This window comes from Dreissena polymorpha, chromosome 6 (assembly GCF_020536995.1).
Source record: "Dreissena polymorpha isolate Duluth1 chromosome 6, UMN_Dpol_1.0, whole genome shotgun sequence".
NCBI lineage: Eukaryota > Metazoa > Mollusca > Bivalvia > Myida > Dreissenidae > Dreissena > Dreissena polymorpha.
The window spans coordinates 87,056,535-87,076,431 of NC_068360.1; the positions used below are offsets into that span (position 1 = coordinate 87,056,535).

The 19,897-nt window shown below is 35.0% G+C and overlaps 1 protein-coding gene across 1 annotated transcript in view; it reads left to right on the top strand.

Moving 5' to 3' along the window:
* Positions 1–19,897, top strand: part of LOC127835873 (uncharacterized) — a 174,228-nt gene that overhangs the window by 31,227 nt on the left and 123,104 nt on the right. The window contains exons 27-36 of the mRNA XM_052362298.1: positions 104–276; positions 2,370–2,472; positions 6,071–6,253; positions 8,110–8,274; positions 9,176–9,305; positions 9,933–10,090; positions 10,810–10,986; positions 11,438–11,538; positions 13,096–13,313; positions 13,763–13,842. Coding sequence (XP_052218258.1) covers positions 104–276; positions 2,370–2,472; positions 6,071–6,253; positions 8,110–8,274; positions 9,176–9,305; positions 9,933–10,090; positions 10,810–10,986; positions 11,438–11,538; positions 13,096–13,313; positions 13,763–13,842 — 1,488 coding nt within the window. The remainder of the gene's footprint in view (positions 1–103; positions 277–2,369; positions 2,473–6,070; positions 6,254–8,109; positions 8,275–9,175; positions 9,306–9,932; positions 10,091–10,809; positions 10,987–11,437; positions 11,539–13,095; positions 13,314–13,762; positions 13,843–19,897) is intronic.

A 19,897-nucleotide genomic window follows, 5' to 3' on the forward strand; every position in this document is an offset into this window, starting at 1 on the left:
ATTTTTCTTGAGTTACAAACTATGAATACATTTTGATTATTTAAAAATCATGGCTATCAGCTGGCAAATTTTGTTTTATACTTTGCTCACTGTAATTGGACAGGTGTTTGTGAACATGATCAACTCCAAGCGGGAGGTGTACAAGTCCAAGTTTGAGGAGCTGCTTGGGGCCATCTCGTCTAAGACTAACAGACCCGTGGGCAAGGCTCCCATCCCGTCTTGCTTCTTCAGCTACACCTGGGTCAACTCACAGGTCGCTGTCAACCTGGGTACTCGGTGAGTGAGGCAGCTAGAATGCCATCTTTACTAAACCCTTTCCTGCTTAGAAGCAAAGTGAACATGACTATATGCAACCAGGATAAACCAGAACAGCCTGCGAGTTATTTGCAGTCTGTTGAAGTTGTATGCTGTTTGCTTCTTATCAGTATCTTCTGGGTTGAAATGAAGCCTGTAAAACTAGAATTGAGTAAGAAAGGTTTTGAAAGGAAATTGATTTTGTAAGGGACTAAAAACGCGTCAAAGTGGGCTTCTGAGTGGAAAAGGGTTAATAAAAGACCCAGTTATTAACACTCGGAAATTATTTTCCTCTTGTTCTTAGTTTAATCCTTTTTTTATCAAAAGCTGTAAGCTTATTGTACAACTTTGAAGCCCATTTCCTGGGTAGATCCATTACTTTGTGTCTTTTGGGAATCATTTAAAGTAGAAGTGCATGACACTTTTGCTATCTAGGGTAAAATATAGTAGTTTTCTTTTAAATTAACATGAAAAGTCTTTGGCTTCATATTAAAGTTGTGTAGTGCATGACATCATTAGAATTTAGTAATATGTGACAATTGGCAAGCGTGTAATGTCTTTCAAGTTATGTAAAGTGTGACATTATCAAACTTGTGTAAAGTGTGACATTATCAAACTTGTGTAAAGTGTGACATTATCAAAATTGTGTAAAGTGTGACATCATCAAAGTTGTGTAGTTCATGTCATCAATAAAATTGTGTAGCGTGTGACATCATCAAAGTTGTGTAGTTCATGTCATCAATAAAATTGTGTAGCGTGTGACATCATCAAAGTTGTGTAGTTCATGTCATCAATAAAATTTGTGTAGCGTGTGACATCATCAAAGTTGTGTAGTGCATGACATCAATAAAATTGTGTAGCATTTGACATCATCAAAGTTGTGTAGTGCATGACATCATTTAAATTGTGTAGCATTTGACATCATCAAAGTTGTGTAGTGCATGTCATCAATAAAATTGTGTAATGTGTGACATCATCAAAGTTGTGTAGTGCATGACATCAATAAAATTGTGTAGCATGTGACATCATCAAAGTTTTGTAGTGCATGGCATCATTTAAATTGTGTAGCATTTGACATCATCAAAGTTGTGTAGTGCATGTCATCAATAAAATTGTGTAACGTGTGACATCATCAAAGTTGTGTAGTGCATGTCATCAATAAAATTGTGTAGTGTGTGACATCATCAAAGTTGTGTAGTGCATGTCATCAATAAAATTGCGTAGCATGTGACATCATCTAAGTTGTGTAGCTTGTAACATCATTTATAAACTTTTGGTTGATCAGATGACAGTCAGCCTGCTTGGATTTGTGACATTTTTTGGAATGACTAATTTCCATAAAACTTAAAATATTTTATATGCAACAATAAAGATTTGTGTTTGACCTATTATTTTCTTAGATAAAAGTAGCAACCTGATTGCCTTATTTGTACAACACTAATGGTAATTTTATGCAGCAAACTAATATTCATATTGTTCTGAAGATTTTGATGAACATTTTCTGAAGATGTATGTAAACAAGATTGCAGGTTCCATTCCCTGGTAAGACAAATAACATGTGTGAGGATGTGAAATGAAATTGATACAGTCATTCTTCTTCTACCGGTGATTCAAGTAGGGCAGTTGTCAATTATTACTTGCATGAGAAGGTACACGTAATTATTGGTAAACTTACACAGGTAAAATGTGAGGTTATTTACTGACCACCATTATATGACTGAAACACTGGTGGAAACAGGGACAACTCCAAGTAAACAAACAAATGGGCCATGCTCTGTGAAAAAGGGGTTTAATGCATTTGTGTAAAGTGCCATCCCAGATTAGCCTGTGCAGTCTGCACAGGCTAATCAGGGACAACACTTTCCGCTTTTATGATAGTTTTTGTTTCAAGAAAGTTTCTTTTATGATAGTTTTTGTTTCAAGAAAGTTTCTTCTTAGCAAGAATCTAGTAAAGGCAAAAAGTGTCATCCCTGATTAGCCTGTGTGGACTACACAGGCTAATCTGGGAAGACACTTTAGGCACATGCATTAAACTCCTTTTTCACAGAGCACAGCTCAAATATGTTCTTTTCTAGGGAGATAAAGAGTGCCCTGGGCTATGGGGACCCCCGAGAAATCAAGAAATACCTTGAGGGCCAAGGCATCAAATGCTGGATCGATGTGGAACGAGTGGGACAGGTGAACATCATGCTGATTAGTAGATTAATTTATTTTTAGAGCGACATCATAACTTTAAATTCTTTTATTTTCAATAAAGAACCATGATAAATGCATTTTTATCTCTATTAAATTCATTATAACCCCTTATGGAGGTGTTGAGGGGGGACTTTGTCAGTTTGTTGATAGGTTGGCGTGTCTTCCCAAGTTTGTATTGCAGTCCTCATGTCCTTATATCTCTATAGGTCACATTTTCCATCGAATCTAAATGAAACGTGTTTAGAATATTTTGCTTGACAATATCTAATCGTATTTAACCCTTTTTCCCCTATAAGAAGTAAAGTGAAAATGGCTTTTGCAACCAGCATAAAACCAGCACAGCCAGCGAGTAACTCGCACTCTGTCCAGATTTTATGCTGTTTGCTGCTCATCAGTAACTAATGGTTGGAAATCAAGACTTTAAAACTTGAATTTAGTTAGAAAGGTCTTGAATTAAATTTAACTTTCTAATGGACTACGAACACATAAAAATACATTTCTTAATGGTAAAGGGTTAAAATCAAGGTCATTTGAGTCAAAATGTAGGCCACCAGATCAAATCTTAAACAAACCTTATTTCTACTCTGGACGCCACATTTATGACTCAATCTTGATGAAATTTGTCAGAATGTTTATCTTGACAATATCCAGACCAAGTTTGAATCTGGTTCATGTGCGTTCAAAAACTATGTCTTCAGGTCAGATCTGAGGAAAGCTTTTTTTACATTTTAGTTTCAACATTTATTACTTAATCTTGATGAAACTTGGTAAAAATGTGGACAAAACCTAGGCAGAGTTTGAGTCTCAGTCATAGGTGTCCATAGAGTAGGTTACCAGTTGAAATGTTTGAAAAAACTTGTTAACACTTAAGGGACCATATTTATAACTCAACCTTGATGGGACATGGTCAGAATGTTAATGTTATGGTATTAAGTCCAAGTTTAAATCATGTTTGTCGATATATTAGGTCATCAGGTAGAAGTTTAGAAAACCCTCAGCGTAAATATGGTAAAAATGTTTTTTATTGATAATATCAAGTTCATATTTGAATCTGGTCAATGTGGGATACAAAAAATGTCACCAGGTCAGATCTCTGGTATACAGTTTATCCTCTGGATTTGTATTGGAAATCATAGCCTGAGCATACAGTGTTATAAGAAGCGTTGTTAGTGAAATACACAGTTTTAGTGCGGCAGCCCTGTAATTATCATCACACTTATAATTACGCTTTTATTAATATTTGGACACATATAGATTCCTTAAATGATTAGCAGATTTATGCAGTGCTAAGTATATGTAGGATGTACTGGATATGAACACAACTATGAATGCCTTGTAGTTTATAATAGTACAGTTGACAGTGTTAACAAATCTTATTAAATTAACATTATTTTGTAAAACTTTTCATATTATTTATAATAAAAGAATGTGTTATGAAATTGTTAGAATACACTGTTCATTATTTTGTAATTGTTTTTAGCTCATCTATTTTTTGAAAAAAAAATATGAGCTATTGTCATCACCTTGGCGTCGGCGTCTGCGTCTGCGTCGGCGTCCGGTTAAGTTTTGTGTTTAGGTCCACTTTTCTCAGAAAGTATCAATGCTATTGCATTCAAACTTGGTACACTTACTTACTATCATGAGGGGACTGGACAGGCAAAGTTAGATAACTCTGGCGTGCATTTTGACTGAATTATGTGCCCTTTTTATACTTAGAAAATTGACAATTTTGGTTAAGTTTTGCGTTTAGGTCCACTTTTTTCAGAAAGTATCAATGCTATTGCATTCAAACTTGGTACACTTACTTACTATCATGAGGGGACTGGGCAGGCAAAGTTAGATAACTCTGGCATGCATTTTGACAGAATAATGTGCCCTTTTTATACTTAGAAAATTGAAAATTTTGGTTAAGTTTTGTGTTTAGGTCCATTTTATTCCTTAAGTATCAAAGCTATAAATATATAAATAAATAAATATAAATAAATAAATACTTGAAACACTTACTAACTATCATAATGGGCCTGTGCAGGCAAAGTAATGTAACTCTGACTGGCATTTTGACAGAATTATGTGCCCTTTTTATACTTAGAAAATTGAAAATTTGGTTATGTTTTGTGTTTAGGTCCACTTTATTCCTACAGTATCAAAGCTATTGCTTTCATACTTGCAACCATTATTAACTATCGTAAGGGGACTGTGCAGGCAAAGTTATGTAACTCTGACTGGCATTTGGACGGAATTATGGGCCCTTTATACTTAGAAAATTGAAAGTTTGGTTAAGTTTTGTGTTTTGGTCCACTTTACCCCTAAAGTATTATAGATATTGCTTTCATACTTGGAACACTCGCAAACTATCATAAGGGTACAGTAAAAGGACAAGTTGCATAACTCTGGATGTCATTTTTGCGGAATTATGGCCCTTTTTTGACTTAGTAACTTTGAATATATGGTTAAATTTTGTGTTTCGATCCACTTTACTTCTTAAGTATCAAGGCTATTGCTTTCAAACTTCAAATACTTTCATGCTATCATGAGGTTACTGTACCTGGCAAGTTGAATTTTACCTTGACCTTTGAATGACCTTGACTCTCAAGGTCAAATTATTAAATTTTGCTAAAATTGCCATAACTTCTTTGTTTATGATTAGATTTGATTGATACTTTGACAAAACTACTCTTACCTGACATACCATAATAGACTCCACCCAAACCATCGCCCGTGCCCCCCCCCCTCCCCCCCCCATTTTTGTTTAAAACGGTTAAAAAACTAAACTATTTATTTTGATTATTTTATGTTTGAAATACCGTCCAACCATCGCACCCAAGAAACACCCCCCCCCACCCCCCCTCCCCCCACCCCCCACCCGAATCCCCCCCCCCCTAAATTTTTTTTTTATTTTATTTTTTAAGATCATCTCACAAATAACCACCACACCCTCACACTATAACCCCCCCCCCACCTCACCCCCCCCCCCAATTTATGTTTTTTGAAACGGTTACAAAACACAAATATTTATTTTTATTATTTATGTTTGAAATACCGTCCAACCATCGCACCCAAGAATCCCCCCCCCCCCCCCCCCCCCCCGATTTTTTTTCCTTTTTTTCGCATTTTTGGAAGATAATGTAATAAATGTCCACACCCCCACACAATGCACCCCTCTTCTATCCACCCCTCCCTCCTTTGTGATTGAAAATGATAGTCCCTTCACCTTTAAAAAGAAAATAGATGAGCGGTCTGCACCCGCAAGGCGGTGCTCTTGTTTATTATTTATTATAAAAGTATATATGTTGACATGTTTAAAATACACTGTAAACTTAGTAAATATCAAATCTTAAAGTATGATTCTAGCAGACCACTTAGCACTCCTTTTCCTTAAATCTTTGAGCAGTTTATTGGACACTTTAATACAATATTATTTTACGCGTATAAATATGATATATCTCCCCCTTAAACAGAATGAAATGCTATCATGCCGAAGACAATTTGTGTACCTTGAAATTAGGTGGGCTTTTAAGGGCCATTAGGAACCCACTTGTAAAGTGAGATGTGATACAAAAATAAAAAATTCTTGTTTCAGAATGGTCTGTTTGATGACATTGCTGAGGGCTTGCTGAACGCGAAGGTGGTGGTGGTGTGTGTGTCAGACGAGTATGCAGACTCCCCCACGTGTTGTACAGAGTTCCGCTACGCCGCCAACACCCTCAATCTTCCGATCATCCTCGCTGTGGTCGGCACGGGCTGCAGGTGGAGGTCTACTGAGGTATACAGACAGTAGATTTCAGTGATTTTTAGCTCGGCTGTTTTCGGAGAAAATCGAGGTATTGTCATAGCTAGCTCGTTGTGTCTTGTCGTCCAGGTCATGCTAAAACCTGTACATTTTGTCAAGGTTTTGAACATTGGCTCTAAAATCAAAGTGCTTCAACTTACAACTTTGAAACTTGGTATGTAGCTGCATCTTGATTAGTTCTACATGCCACACCCATTTTTGGGTCACTAGGTCAAAGGTAAAGGTCACTGTGACCTTTAAAAAAAAAAAAAAAAATTCTGACAAGCTTTCATTTATTCACAACTGCACCCGCAGCGTGGCACCTGTTATGCGGTGCTCTTGTTTTAATGATCCTTGCTTTAGGAAAATGGGGCCTTATTCATGTGCATTACACCTTCCACCTAAACTGGATGTACCGAGCATGCAGTGGGGCCTTATTCATGTGCATTACACCTTCCACCTCAACTGGATGTACCGAGCATGCAGTGGGGCCTTATTCATGTGCATTACACTATCCACCTCAACTGGATGTACCGAGCATGCAGTGGGGCCTTATTCATGTGCACTACACTTTCCACCTCAACTGGATGTACCGAGCATGCAGTAAAACTGTGCTTTATGCATCTGCTTTCAGTGTTGTCTCTGATTAGCCTGTGTAGTCCTCACAGGCTAATCAAAGATTACACTTTCCGCTTTAACTGAATTTTTGCTGAGAAGATACTTCCATAAAAGTGTTTTACCTGATTAGTCTGTGTGGACTGCACAGGCTATTCTGGCACTTTAAGCACATGCATTAAGCCCAGTTTCCCAGAAAATGGCTCAATCTATCTATTACCCCATTGAATTAGGAATTATGTAGTGTGGAATCTTGTGATTTGGATAGTTGTTTGTTAGAAATAACTTAATTTTTTGTATAGCTGAATGTTAATAACAATAACAATAAAATTAAGTAATAAAACAAGTTTTTTTGGTGTGTAGTACATGTAATTCCATTATTTTCTTCCTATGTATAAAGAATTTGTACTGTTCTGAATGGTGAACTATTCATTGTTGTTGGATAAATGACCAATATTTATAAGCATTTGAAATGGGGCTTATATATGGAACCCTATTGCCAAGGAAACATACTCACCATTTAAGATTCTGACTCAAAATTCCATTTGAGAAAGATGCTAGATAAAGAGCTGGTAGAATATTCAATTCCATTGGAATTCGTGGCAATATTTAAGATGTGTATATTTTATACTATTGTATGGTCCTGCTTTTTTGTGGCAGCAGAATAAGTCCCATTAATTTGCTTTTTACTCATATATTTGAGCCTCACTCTGGGAAACCAGTGCTTTATGCTTGTGCCTACAGTGCTATCCCAGATTAGCCTGTACAGTCCGCACAGGCTTTTCAAGGACAATATCTGCCTATACAGGGTTATTGCTAAGAATATACTTCATTTAAACAAAAAATATAATATAGACAGAAATTGTTGTCTGAAACTGCACCAGCTGATCTGGGACTACACTTAAAGGCATGCATTAAGCCCCATTTTCCCAGAGCGTGCTTCATTTAACTTTTGTGTGGTCTTATGCTGTGGGGTAGGAGCTAACCAGAGTTCCCTGAAGCAATCCCCACCCATCCAGTATGTTGACCACTTCCCAAAGTCACTTGTTTCAGGTTTATTTAACTATAACTTATTTTAGATTGATTGCTTTGAAAGCCTAAGACTTATTGAAACACTCTTGAGTCTGTTAGAACCAGCACTTCCAAGGTGTCTGAAGAACGCTCTCACAGTGGCATCAAACTCATGACTTACCAGTTCCTATGCAGACACAAAGCAAATAATTTGACGTTTTCAGGTTGGAGTGCTCTCCCTTAAATACCCACTGGTGAGTTTCCAGGAGAAGAGTGAGATGGCGTACACGAAGCTGGTGGAACTTGTTTCGGCTGAGCTCAATCACGAACCTGTCACCAAGCAACAGAAGAACAAACAGAACGAGGAGACAAAAAACCTCTCTTTCTCTGTAAGTTTAAGTTAAAACCTCTTTATTTTAGCTCGATTCCAATGTAAGCCTTAGGCTCATTAAAACACTCTCGAGTTGGTTTCGTGGGTAGAACCAGTGGGGATCAAACCCATGATGTCCCGGTTGCTAGTCGGAAACCATATCAGCTACGCCATGGTGCCCTTTCATTCTCGGTAAGGCATTTGCAAGTACTGAAACCATTTTGTGTTGCTTTTTGTGCTACAAATAAGTGTGGCGTATTTCCGGTATTTCTTTCTGAGTGTGTGTCCAAAAGCATTTTGTTCTACATGTATGGCTTACAAGGCAGCAATTGTCACATATATTTTATGGACTCCGTTATTCTTTGAAAAACAAATGGTATCATTCAATCAGAAAAATTTGAAGTTTTAAGGAACTTTAGAAGGTAAAAAAGTTATGAAGAATGTTATTTTATTGTTGTGTACATATTTGTGCATGTGTAATAATCTTTTCATTAAAAAAATAATTTATATCAATACTTCAAAATATAAGTATTAAATGTGATGTTTCTCAAAATATATGGCAAATACTGGATCAGCTATGCATTTTCTTGCATGTACTGTTGGTCCATAAATGTACTCATAGTGATTTTAATTATTTTACGCATTAATTAAACACATTTTTTTTTCTTTTGAAAATCTTAAGAAAAACCGTTTGTGCTTGTGTTGTCAAAATATTATTAAAGTTTTGTTTTACCGCCATGATATTATCTCTTTATTTTGATTATATATGATGTTGCAAGATGATGTGTAAAAGAAAATATGTATTAATTGATTCTTCCAATGAAATTATAACATCTTGATGGTCTTGTATTCATAACCTCTAACCAATCTTTGTCTTGTATTCATAGCCTCTTACCCATGTAATGGTATGTTTCTGACAGGAGCTATTTGAGTTGGCCCAGAGAAAGTTGCTACGTCAGCTGGCATTCTATGCCGAGCACCAAGAGATTGGTACATACCCGAGGCTGTTTGTTATAGACTTCATGAAGTCAAAACAAGACGTGAACCCAGGTATGCAGGGATGGGAAGAGTCAGAAGCCCACATGGCAAGGGCTAACGAAATGAGCCTCGTTCTGGTAAAACAGGGCTTAATGCAACTGCATAAATTGTCATCCCAGATAAGCCTGTGAAGTCTGCACAGGCTAATCAGATATAAAACTTTCAATTATTATGGAATGTTTAATTTGAAGGAAGTCTCTTCTTTACAAAAAATCAAACTGAGGCGCAAATTGTCATCTCTTAATAGCCTGTGCAAACTGAACAGGCTAATCTGGGATGGCACTTAACAAACATTTATCAACCCAAGGTTACCCAGAACAAGGCTCAAATTGAAGCGTGTGAGTAAAGGGACCAAGGGGAGAGGATTTGATTTGCTGAAAATTTCTTTATATGATCTCTTTTAAGATAATATTAAATGAATGCTTTGACGTAAATAAAAGAGTGAGCGATTTAAACAAGAATTTCTCTACTGGTAATGTTTTGGGAGTTAATTTTTTCCAATATTGAAAGAAGGAGGGTCAAGAACCATGGCCAAATCGTAAGTTTTGAATGTGTTAGTCTTGATGCCAACTGACATTTAGTAGTAAATTATCAATTATCTGTTATATCTTACTCAAATTCATTGTGATTTGCTTACAGATGAGAAGACGGATGAACAAGAGAGTGAAAAGGATGGTGAGTCATCAGCCGATCAACTCTCTACGCCTAGAAGGACTCTCTCCAAGAAAGTGTCTGACCTGAAGGCAGCCTTCAGAGTGCAAAGATACTGTGTACTCACACTCTGTGAACATGACGAGGTGGGGTATATAGTAACCTACTTGAGATCAGTACAACCCCGCTCAGGGATAACTGGTCTTAATGCACGTCAATAATGAGTCAGCCCAGTTAAGCCCGTGCAGGCCGCACAGGCTAATTAGGGACGACACTTTTTTATGGAATTTTTCTTTTAAAGCACGTCCCCTTTAAACAAAAACCAATTGCAATTAAAGTGTTTTCCATGATTAGCCTGTGTGCACTGCACAGGTCAATATGGGATGCTTTACGCAGATGCATTAAGCTTAGTTTTTCAAGAGCTTAGTTTTAAATTGCGTTGGAAACCCTTAAGCTTATAAATCAGGACTTGAGACTTTACCTGTGTAGAACCAGTACTTGGTGTATTAAGAGAATATCCTGAGATCACTCTTCGTGGTTACCAAAAATTATCTAATCAAAATCTGATACAAAGTTACAGTTTTGGCTTAATATTTTATTGGTTAATTGCTAGTCATTATTTGGAAATGTTATTCTTAGAAAATTTGATTTATTACGTTAGGTAAAATAATTGATCGAGTTTTCATCATAGGGACATCATATACTGTGGTACTTATAAACTTTACATTTTGATTGTCTGATTGATCATTTGCCAGAGCAAGGCTACGGACCTTGTGCTTATTTCTGTCACTGTAAACTGTGTTGAAAATGGCCGGAAACAACTGAAAAAAGAATCGCAACAATATTTCAACCTTTGTTTTTCTAGGGTTGGCATGTGGCTGCAGACCCATTGCCATTGCCTTCAGATTTTGGGGAAAATCTGCTGGACAAGTTCTGTCCCTTTGTGTCTCGTATGATGGCAGTGATGAAGTTTAACAAGAAATTGCCACTTAACTGCGTTCAACATGAGATGGGGGAAGATTACATGACATGGCTAGAAGAGGTGAACTGATTTATTTTTACATAACTTAGATTTCTTTATTTTGTGATCATCATATTTTTGGAAATGATAAAATATTGGGCAATATATATTTATTAAGAAAGTTTGTTTAAATTAATGCTTTAAACCACAAATATGTTAGATTACAATAAATGGTAAAGGCTGGAGCTGTATCCTGTTGTATGTGTGTTTACTCTAAACAAAAGTTAAATTCTCCCATTACATATTGATATTATGTCTTTTCATGAAAAAAAAACAACTTAAAAGATCGGCTAAAATTATCAGTGCCTGCATTCTAACCAATACTTTTTTTTTTAAATAACATCAACACAAAAACAACGAATAAAAATTATTTAGGCCTTGATGTATGCATTTCTTAATGGAAAAATAACTGCATGATTTATTTAGTGGTGTATTATGTTGTTTGATTAGTGTAAACAATTTATTTTTAAAGAATCCATCAGCTTCAGCATCAGACTATCAGCAGATCTATCATGAATTCAGAGAGATGGTTATCACTTCGGATTCCCAAAAGTCTATGGGAAAACTATCCCGGTGAGTAACGGGAAAACTGTCCAGTTGAGTGGGAAAACCTTCCCAGTAAGTAATGGGAAATCTTTCCTGGTAAGTTATGGTAAAACTTTAAAGGTAGAAAACTGTCCCAATGAGTAATGGGAAAACTGTTGTGGTAAGTTATGAGAAAAATGTCCTGCTGTGGAATGTAGAAACTGTCCCAATGATACTGGTATACATGTGTTGTTGTTTTATCAAAACAAAGCATGACATATAGTCAATGTGGTTTTAAAATTCGTTTAGTCCAAGCTATTGTAGGATCAGCATACTACGTGGTTAATGAAACACTTATATTGTTAGTTAATTGTTTTTTTGGGTAGACTGTTTGGAATCCTTCATAAATTCACATTAGAAAACATTGAAAATAGGGAAGTGTTGGCCATATATTTGTTTGTGAGTTTTAATGTCAACTTTAATCTTCATGTTATTAAACTAAAATATATATATATATTTTTAATATATGTTTATAAATTAATAAAGCAAATTGTTCAGCTATTATAAGTATAATTATATCAAGATACATGCATTTACCAGAGAGTGACATAATATCAACCTTAAACGTTACAATTGCATTTATAGTAAACTAAACATATATATAACTTTATTTAACAGTATGGTTTGGAATTTGAAATTTATTGGATTTCTCTTCGGTTTTATTACCATTGAAAAATGATTTGCTGTTTTTAGGGTTCCATTTGATTTGAAAATGATTGGTTGCTTTTATGTGTTCAAAAACCATATGAGTTTTATTGACTGGCTCCAAGTTTCCAATACCATTTCAAGTTTATTGCAGGCATGTATGATTTCATCAAATGTATTAGCTTGCTCAAGGGTTTCAAAAAATACAATTTGACAATTTGATAAACTGTTAAGCCAGATTTCAATTCAATATGAATTGAATTGGCTGCTAGTACAGTTTTAATAAAACTCAATGGTTTCTACAATTTGATTGGCAGACTGTGATAATTTCTTTTTTGGTGGGCTGCTTGTATGGTTTCATTACCATTTCGTTTTCATTAGCTGGCTGCAGCATTGATGTCCATTCAATTTTTAAATATTTCTATGCCATTTGACTTTTTTGACGTGCTATAAGGTTTCAATACCATTTAATTTTGATTAGCTCCCAGAAGGGGTTCTGTACTTTTTATGTCCGTCTGTCCGTCACACTTTGCGTTTAGGTTTTGAAAAATGCTCATAACTTCTATGTCATTTCAGATGTAACCTTCATATTTGGTATGCATATGTATATGGACAAGGCCTTTCCATACGCTTACAAATGTTAACCCCTATGACGTTGACATTGCACTTAGGGTCCGCGTTTAGGTTTCAAAATCTGCGTTTATGTTTTGAAAAATGCTAATAACTTCTATCAAAGCATTTTTTGGGGGCATATGTGTTCCTATGGATACAGCTGTTGTTGATTTTTCATTGGCTGATTTAAATACAATTAATTTTGATTGGCTGTCATAAGGGTTTCAATAACTCATGAACATGAATGGCTGATTTCAATAATACATGAATTTGATTTGTTACATGCAGATGCCGCATGGCAAATGGAAAGGTAATCTGGTTGTGTGAGAAACACCAGAGTTCCATGAAAGTCACAGTACTGAGCTCTGAGGAGGCTGAGACTGCTAGCTCAGAGAAGGTGGGAAACGATGACATGACCATGATCAACGGGCTTCGTGCAGGCTTCTCGAACACCAACCTGCCTGGAACCACAGGCTTTGCCTCCGATATGGCCAAAAGAGACCCTGGTGTGTAAACATTGTGTTTTTAGCCAAACTGAGCACAACATACTGAATTAAGATTTTTCGATCTCAGTGCCTTGTGAACACTTAATAGGCTTTATGAAACATTATCGTATTATTTGTCTTATTGATATCTCCCCTGAGTTTGGAACTAAGTCATTTGGTCGAAAACTAGGTCACAAGGATAAACAAAAAGGAAATCTTGTTAACACTCAAGAAGTTATGTTGGTTTGCACTATCTTCATAAAACCTGCACTAAATATTTGTTGTTATGATTTCTCAGATAAGTAAGACATTAGCAGGGATTTAAGTATGGCAGTTGTAAGGATATGTACTGAGTAGTGCTGTAACACTTTAGTTAACTAATCTTTGCCCAATAAAAGTGAGAGTACTTGTAAAACTATGTAGCCAAGTGATTGATGTAAATCCATTGTTTGTTGTTGTTTTTTTTTCAGAAAAATTGCTGGACAAAAAGTACCAATCAAACATCACACGAATTCAACCAAGTGATATAAAACCTGAAACAAGTAGTAAGGTAAAGTGCTCCTTTTTTCATTATTAAACATGGTCTTTGCAAGGGCATATAACATGAACTTATCTCAACATAATTCTAGAAAATATTTGATATCATATCATCCCAATTATATCACTTGGTATGCCATTTACTGTTGTCAACACGAAGACGTCTATTGATTTAAAGGTCAATAGGTCAAGTATTTGTTAGGGTCATTTAGCATGAATTTTCATTTTGCACATCTAAAGAACCTATAGCTGATATATACAATCACATCTATTGTTTTGGATTTTGAAGAACTTTCAATGTTTGGCACTTACTATAACCTTTTATCCCACTAAATAAATATACTAACCATTACGGTTCATGACTTACACTTAGTGACTCATGTTTTTACTGGCTCTATCATATTCGGACTAAAGTAATATTGTTATGCACCTACTCATTAAGAGATACTCTTTGTATACACATTCAGGACGACGCTTTTGGCAAAGAAAAGGTTATGAAAAGCAAAGGAAAGAGGATCAGATCAGCTAAGAAAGAAACAGAAAAGGAATCAGGTCTGCAGCTGATCCTTCCATCAGAAATGGCAATTGAAAGCAACCAAAAGAAAAAAGAAAGCAAAGATGCTCACAAAGAAGACGTTCAGAATGCCTTGAAAACGGAAATGGAAATCGCTCAAGATGTTGGAAAGGTGGGGAATACAGGTCTCAGCCAGGCTCCAGTACCAGCAAAGGTCAATGATCCCAGCCAGGGCCAGTCCGAGCTGGGTACCAGGAGTAACAGCCAGGGCCAGTCCGAGCTGGGCACCAGAAGTAAGACCTTCTTTGGAATGGAATCTAAGAAAGAGGTAGAAGAGAACAAGGCTTCGTCAACACAGATCAGGCCAAGGCTTGAGAGGTCCATGACACAGGGTCCAAAAGAGAAACTAAAAAGCAAGGCCTGTATTGTGATGTAATAGGTCCTATTAAGATTAAGAAAAAGTTGACAGTGAGTCAGTGTCATTGAGAGGAAGATGTCTGATGTTGCTGCAAATAATTCAGTTATCATTGCCGAGAAAGAATGACTCAATCTCATTGCATGACATAATCAATATATTACTTATTACAATGACAATCTTAGTTAATATTATATTTATATGTCAATCTTGGAGGACAATACTTCATTTTTCTTTTTCCAGGAAATACTCTCCTCCAATCCAATCTCTTCTCGAAGGTAGACACAATGCATTATAAGCATTCTGAAAAGCAACTTGTTTTATTTTTTTGAAACAAAGTCCCTCTTTTAAATAACATGCTTGTCTTACTTGGAAAAAATTGTCCACCATTTGATTTGTTTAAAGAAACAGTCTCAGATGTAAAACACTATAATGTCCTAGTCATAAATTATTAACAGCTCTGTTTTTATGTGACCAAACAAGGAAAAAAAAAGGTTAAGTACAATTATAAACTTTAGCACACATACAGCATTTGTGAACTTATGGCATTGTTTTGCATATACCACACTGAAGCAATATCATATGGGTTATTTTAAACAGGCCCATAATTCTATAAATCTAAGTGTTTGTTTTTAGCTCACCTGAGTACATAAGCATAAAATACTACCCAAACAGTTTCAATTGAATTCACAAATTGATCAGACCAGCATCTTGATTGTAATTGTCAATTGACAATAAAAAGAATTAGATTATTTTCTGGTGTGGGGCAGTGCTGTGGGTAATGTTATTCAACTTACCCAACTGGTCATTGTCATTTCTTGTAATCGGGTGATCACTTTGGGCCATCATGACTTCCTTAATTATTTATTTCTCAACATGGTTGTCATGTAAGATATATATCATAAGGTAATATGATGTCAAGATTATGGAAAGTTATATAACTTGAACATGTGCTCCCTGCATTAGAAATATCTTTTGTACAATTTGACCCCCATCATTCGAAAATAGGTCTTATGCAATATGCGCCCAGTATAGCTCAATACCAGCCTGCGCATCATGACAGTCTGGTCATGAGCTACCATGTCCGCTTATAAGAGCACAGTACATATACCTTGTGTTACTTTATAGCAGAAAGCGCAGCACCTAACCAGACTGCACAATTCCACAGGCTGATCTTGAGCCATGCTAGATGCATTAGGCATAAGGCCCTTTTTCGCATGACGCGACTCATATGCTGAAAGCATTGTTTGATTGGTAGTTTCTTTTATGTTTGAAAAAGGCATTTCCAATGTAAAAGGTAATTCATATGAATGCTATGAGAATAATCAGTTTTTGACCTTTCAATTTTGTTCATTATTGGGTAAAGGAATAATAAGCATATTTATTGTCCTGCAATTGTTTCTTATCTGTGATAAACACTCAGAATTACGGTGTGTTTTATATGATTTATTAATTGTTATTATATATTTTACCTCTAACCTGATCAGATTTTCTAGAGATTTGTGTATACATGTAGTTATCATTATAACTGTGATTTTAGTTTCATCTAATGATCTACTTTTGTAAACCATTTTTCATCCAACGTATACATGCTTTATAATCATGACATAAACAAGATGTTAACATAAAAGATGTAACTCAGTTTCTGAATTCACCAAAAAATGTGGCTACTTTAATTTGTATACAATATTGTTATGGGTGTACAGTGAAAACCTCAAAGAAAAGATTTTATTGAATCAACATAATAATTTCTGATTAACAAAATGTTAAATTGTTATTTTGACTTAATTCATGTATTGTTGTTGACTGCTCCAAATGTTTACTTCTTTTGACCTATTACCAAACTAAGATCTTAAAAGGACTCGTTCACAACTTCACATAGCATCAATTGGTAAATTTAAAAAAAAAGTCACATGTAAAAAACAATGTATACATTACATTAAAACAAGCCAAATAATTAAGTAAGAAATGTTTAATAATATTGTTTGTTTTGTAAGGAGTTCTCTCACGGAATAGATTAAGTATTAAAATATCCGTTTAAAAACCTTTGCCTTAAATGTTAGTGTTGTAATAAGTAATGTATTAAAGGACCAGAATTTGAATCCGTGTGAAGCCAAAATAATAATAAAACATTTTTATTAACATGATAATTATGTATATATATGAAAAATCTTTTTTTTGTGTGAAGCAAAGCTGTGTGCTCATGAAACCATGACATGTTGCGTTACTCTAAAGCGGACAGCGTAGCTTTTGACCAGTTTTTTGTTAGCTCTACTGGCCGAAGGCCTGAAGAGCTTATGTCATGGCCTGGTTTCCGTCGTCCGTCCGTGCGTGCTTGCGTGCGTGCGTGTGTGCGTGCGTTAGACTTTTTCTTGTTTACGCGATAAAGTCCACAGTTTTCATCCGATTCTTTTCAAACTTGTTCAGTGTCTTTATATAAATGAAAACTCGAACCCTATTGAAAATGGGTTACATCAGAGAAAAAAGTCCAGAATTATCTCCCCTTGAATTTGAGAAAATTGTGAAATAAGGCTTGTTTATGCAATTAAGTCCACAGTTTTCGTCCAATCATTTCCCAACTTGCGCAGTGTATTTATCTGTATGATGAGTCAAACCCTATTGAAAATGAGCAATATCGAAGTTATAAGTCCAGAATTATCTCCCCTTGAATTTGAGAAAAAAATGAAAATCTTTAACATTTTGCCATATCTTTTGCAATATTGAAGATAGCAACTTCACATTTGGCATGCATGCGTATCTCATGGAGCTGCACATTTTGAGTGGTGAAAAGTCAAGGTCATCCTTCAAGGTCAAAGGTAAAAAAAAATCAAAGCGGCGCAGAAGGGGACATAGTGTTTCCGACAAACACATTTCTTGTTTGTTTACATATAAAGTTCTATCCTTTTGAAACTTCAACGGATGTTTTATATCATCAAGGGCCAGAACCCCATTGAGAGTGAAGAAAATTTGTCCAACTTATTGTTGAAAAGGAGCCATTTGAAGTTTAAATTTTACGTTTCTTGTTTATGCGATAAATTTCCTATTTTGGGTCTGTTTATTTAAAACTTACTCAGATTGTTCATACTATCAAGGGCTTGAGCCCTATTGATTCCAGCCAGTAGAGCGCTTCAGGCCCTCATGGGCCTCTTGTTTTATAATTGGGTTATCCAATTGTTAGCATATTGTCCGTCCAGGTATAGTTTCTTATCTGTGATAAATGTTAATTCATATGGTTTTTGTTGTACTACTTATTTATTAAAATTTCCTCTACACTTAGAAGATTTTCTAGAGAGTTTTGTATACATGTATATATAATTATTTACTGTGATTTAGTTTCATTTAATTATCTTCTTTTATAAACCACGTTTCATCTAAAATAAATGTGCTTAATAATAATTATATGAACTAGATGTAAACATTCAAAATGAATGTCAGTTTCTGATAGTCGACAAAAATGTGGCTACTAGAATTTGTATACAAAATTGGAATTTGTGTGTACAATGTTAATCTCAACTCTTTGACAGAATTCATTCAAAATCGTATGATTCTGAAGAGCAAAAAACTGCAGACAATCTGAGATTGGTATTTGAAAATTTATTTAGATGTATGATACCTGAATTTTAGAACAATTGAACAGTTTGAGGTTCAAAAAAGAATTTATACATTATATTTGAACAAGCCAAATAATACGTATGATTAAGACATTATTTAAAAATAATATTTAGTTAGTAAATAATGATTTAACGCAATAGACAAAAATTATCAAACAATTTGACAACGTTTGCCTTAAATGGTGGGGTTGTAGCGCTTTAGGATTTGCACCAAAAGGTTCAGAGTCCAATTCCTTGTGAAGCCAAACTATTTCTTAAGTTGTTTTCTTAATATGAACATTATTTTAGATTGTTCCAAAGATTTTAGTTTTGTTTTTTAACAAGAAACACCCATTATTATACCCACATAATCAAGTGGGGTATACTGGAATGACCATGGTCCGTCCGTCTATCCGTCCATCCCTAGACAAAAACGGCAGTCAAATTTGCAAGAATTTTGTATTATATTAATTTCTCCATGTAATGATTTTGTTTTCTTTGAAATTGCAAACATTATCCCCCTTTTTCAATTAAAACATTCTAGTACATAATGGTTCACATTTAATGACATTTTTTCACGTTTTGTTAGAGGGGGGCGGGGGGAGCGTGTTCTTTGTAACTATTATAGACAGCAGTTTATGTTAATGTCTTTTTATAAAGTCTTTGCTTTCTATTTTGCTCAAACTATTTTTCTGCAATAACTAACAGTTAATGTGTCCTTTCCATTGACAAATTATACGTTAATTTTACATACTTATTTTTTTTCTTTGATTCTTTTTCTGAGCATATACATACCAATACTCACAAATAGTGATTGTATCACAATTTGTTAAATCTAATTATTTTGTATTTATTCTTTTAGACAATAAATTTCGTAATACATAATTTTGTTGGTGTATATCCCCATATATAAATAAACTAAATTTCTTCATGTACAAAACTCATCTGAACACAATTTCAGGTTTAACTAGAAAGATACAGTCCAAGATTTCTCTTGAGAGTAACATTTCAAACAAGAAATGCCTTTCAGATTAACGGCTTTTAAATTAATACTGATGTATCGTTCCCTCTCCTACGTAAATATAATATATAATGAGACAAAGATGATTAGTTACATGACTTTTCAAACCCCTTTTTTTTTAAACCATAAAGACACTTTTGATCCAAAATTATTTTGAGATAGAGCAGAGATCTTTCAATAATTATTTTTTTTAAAGATCTTTGGATAGAGTCAATATATGTAAGTTTAAACCTTTTTATTTCAGCTAAATTGCATCAAAAGCCTGAGGCTTATTGAAAAGCCCTGGAGTAAGTTTCCCGAGTAGAAGCAGAATTTGGTGTCTTTTGAAAAGATATAAAGAACGCTCCCACACTTTGGATTGAAACTATGTTCGCCAGGCCGTCACCATATCCACAACGCCACGGTGACGTTTTGCAATGATATATAATTTATAATGTAGATAAAATGAATTTATCAGAAAAGACAATATCTACAAAACAACACTGAACATAAAACATACTAAAACGGGTATCATCAGCTTGGAACTGT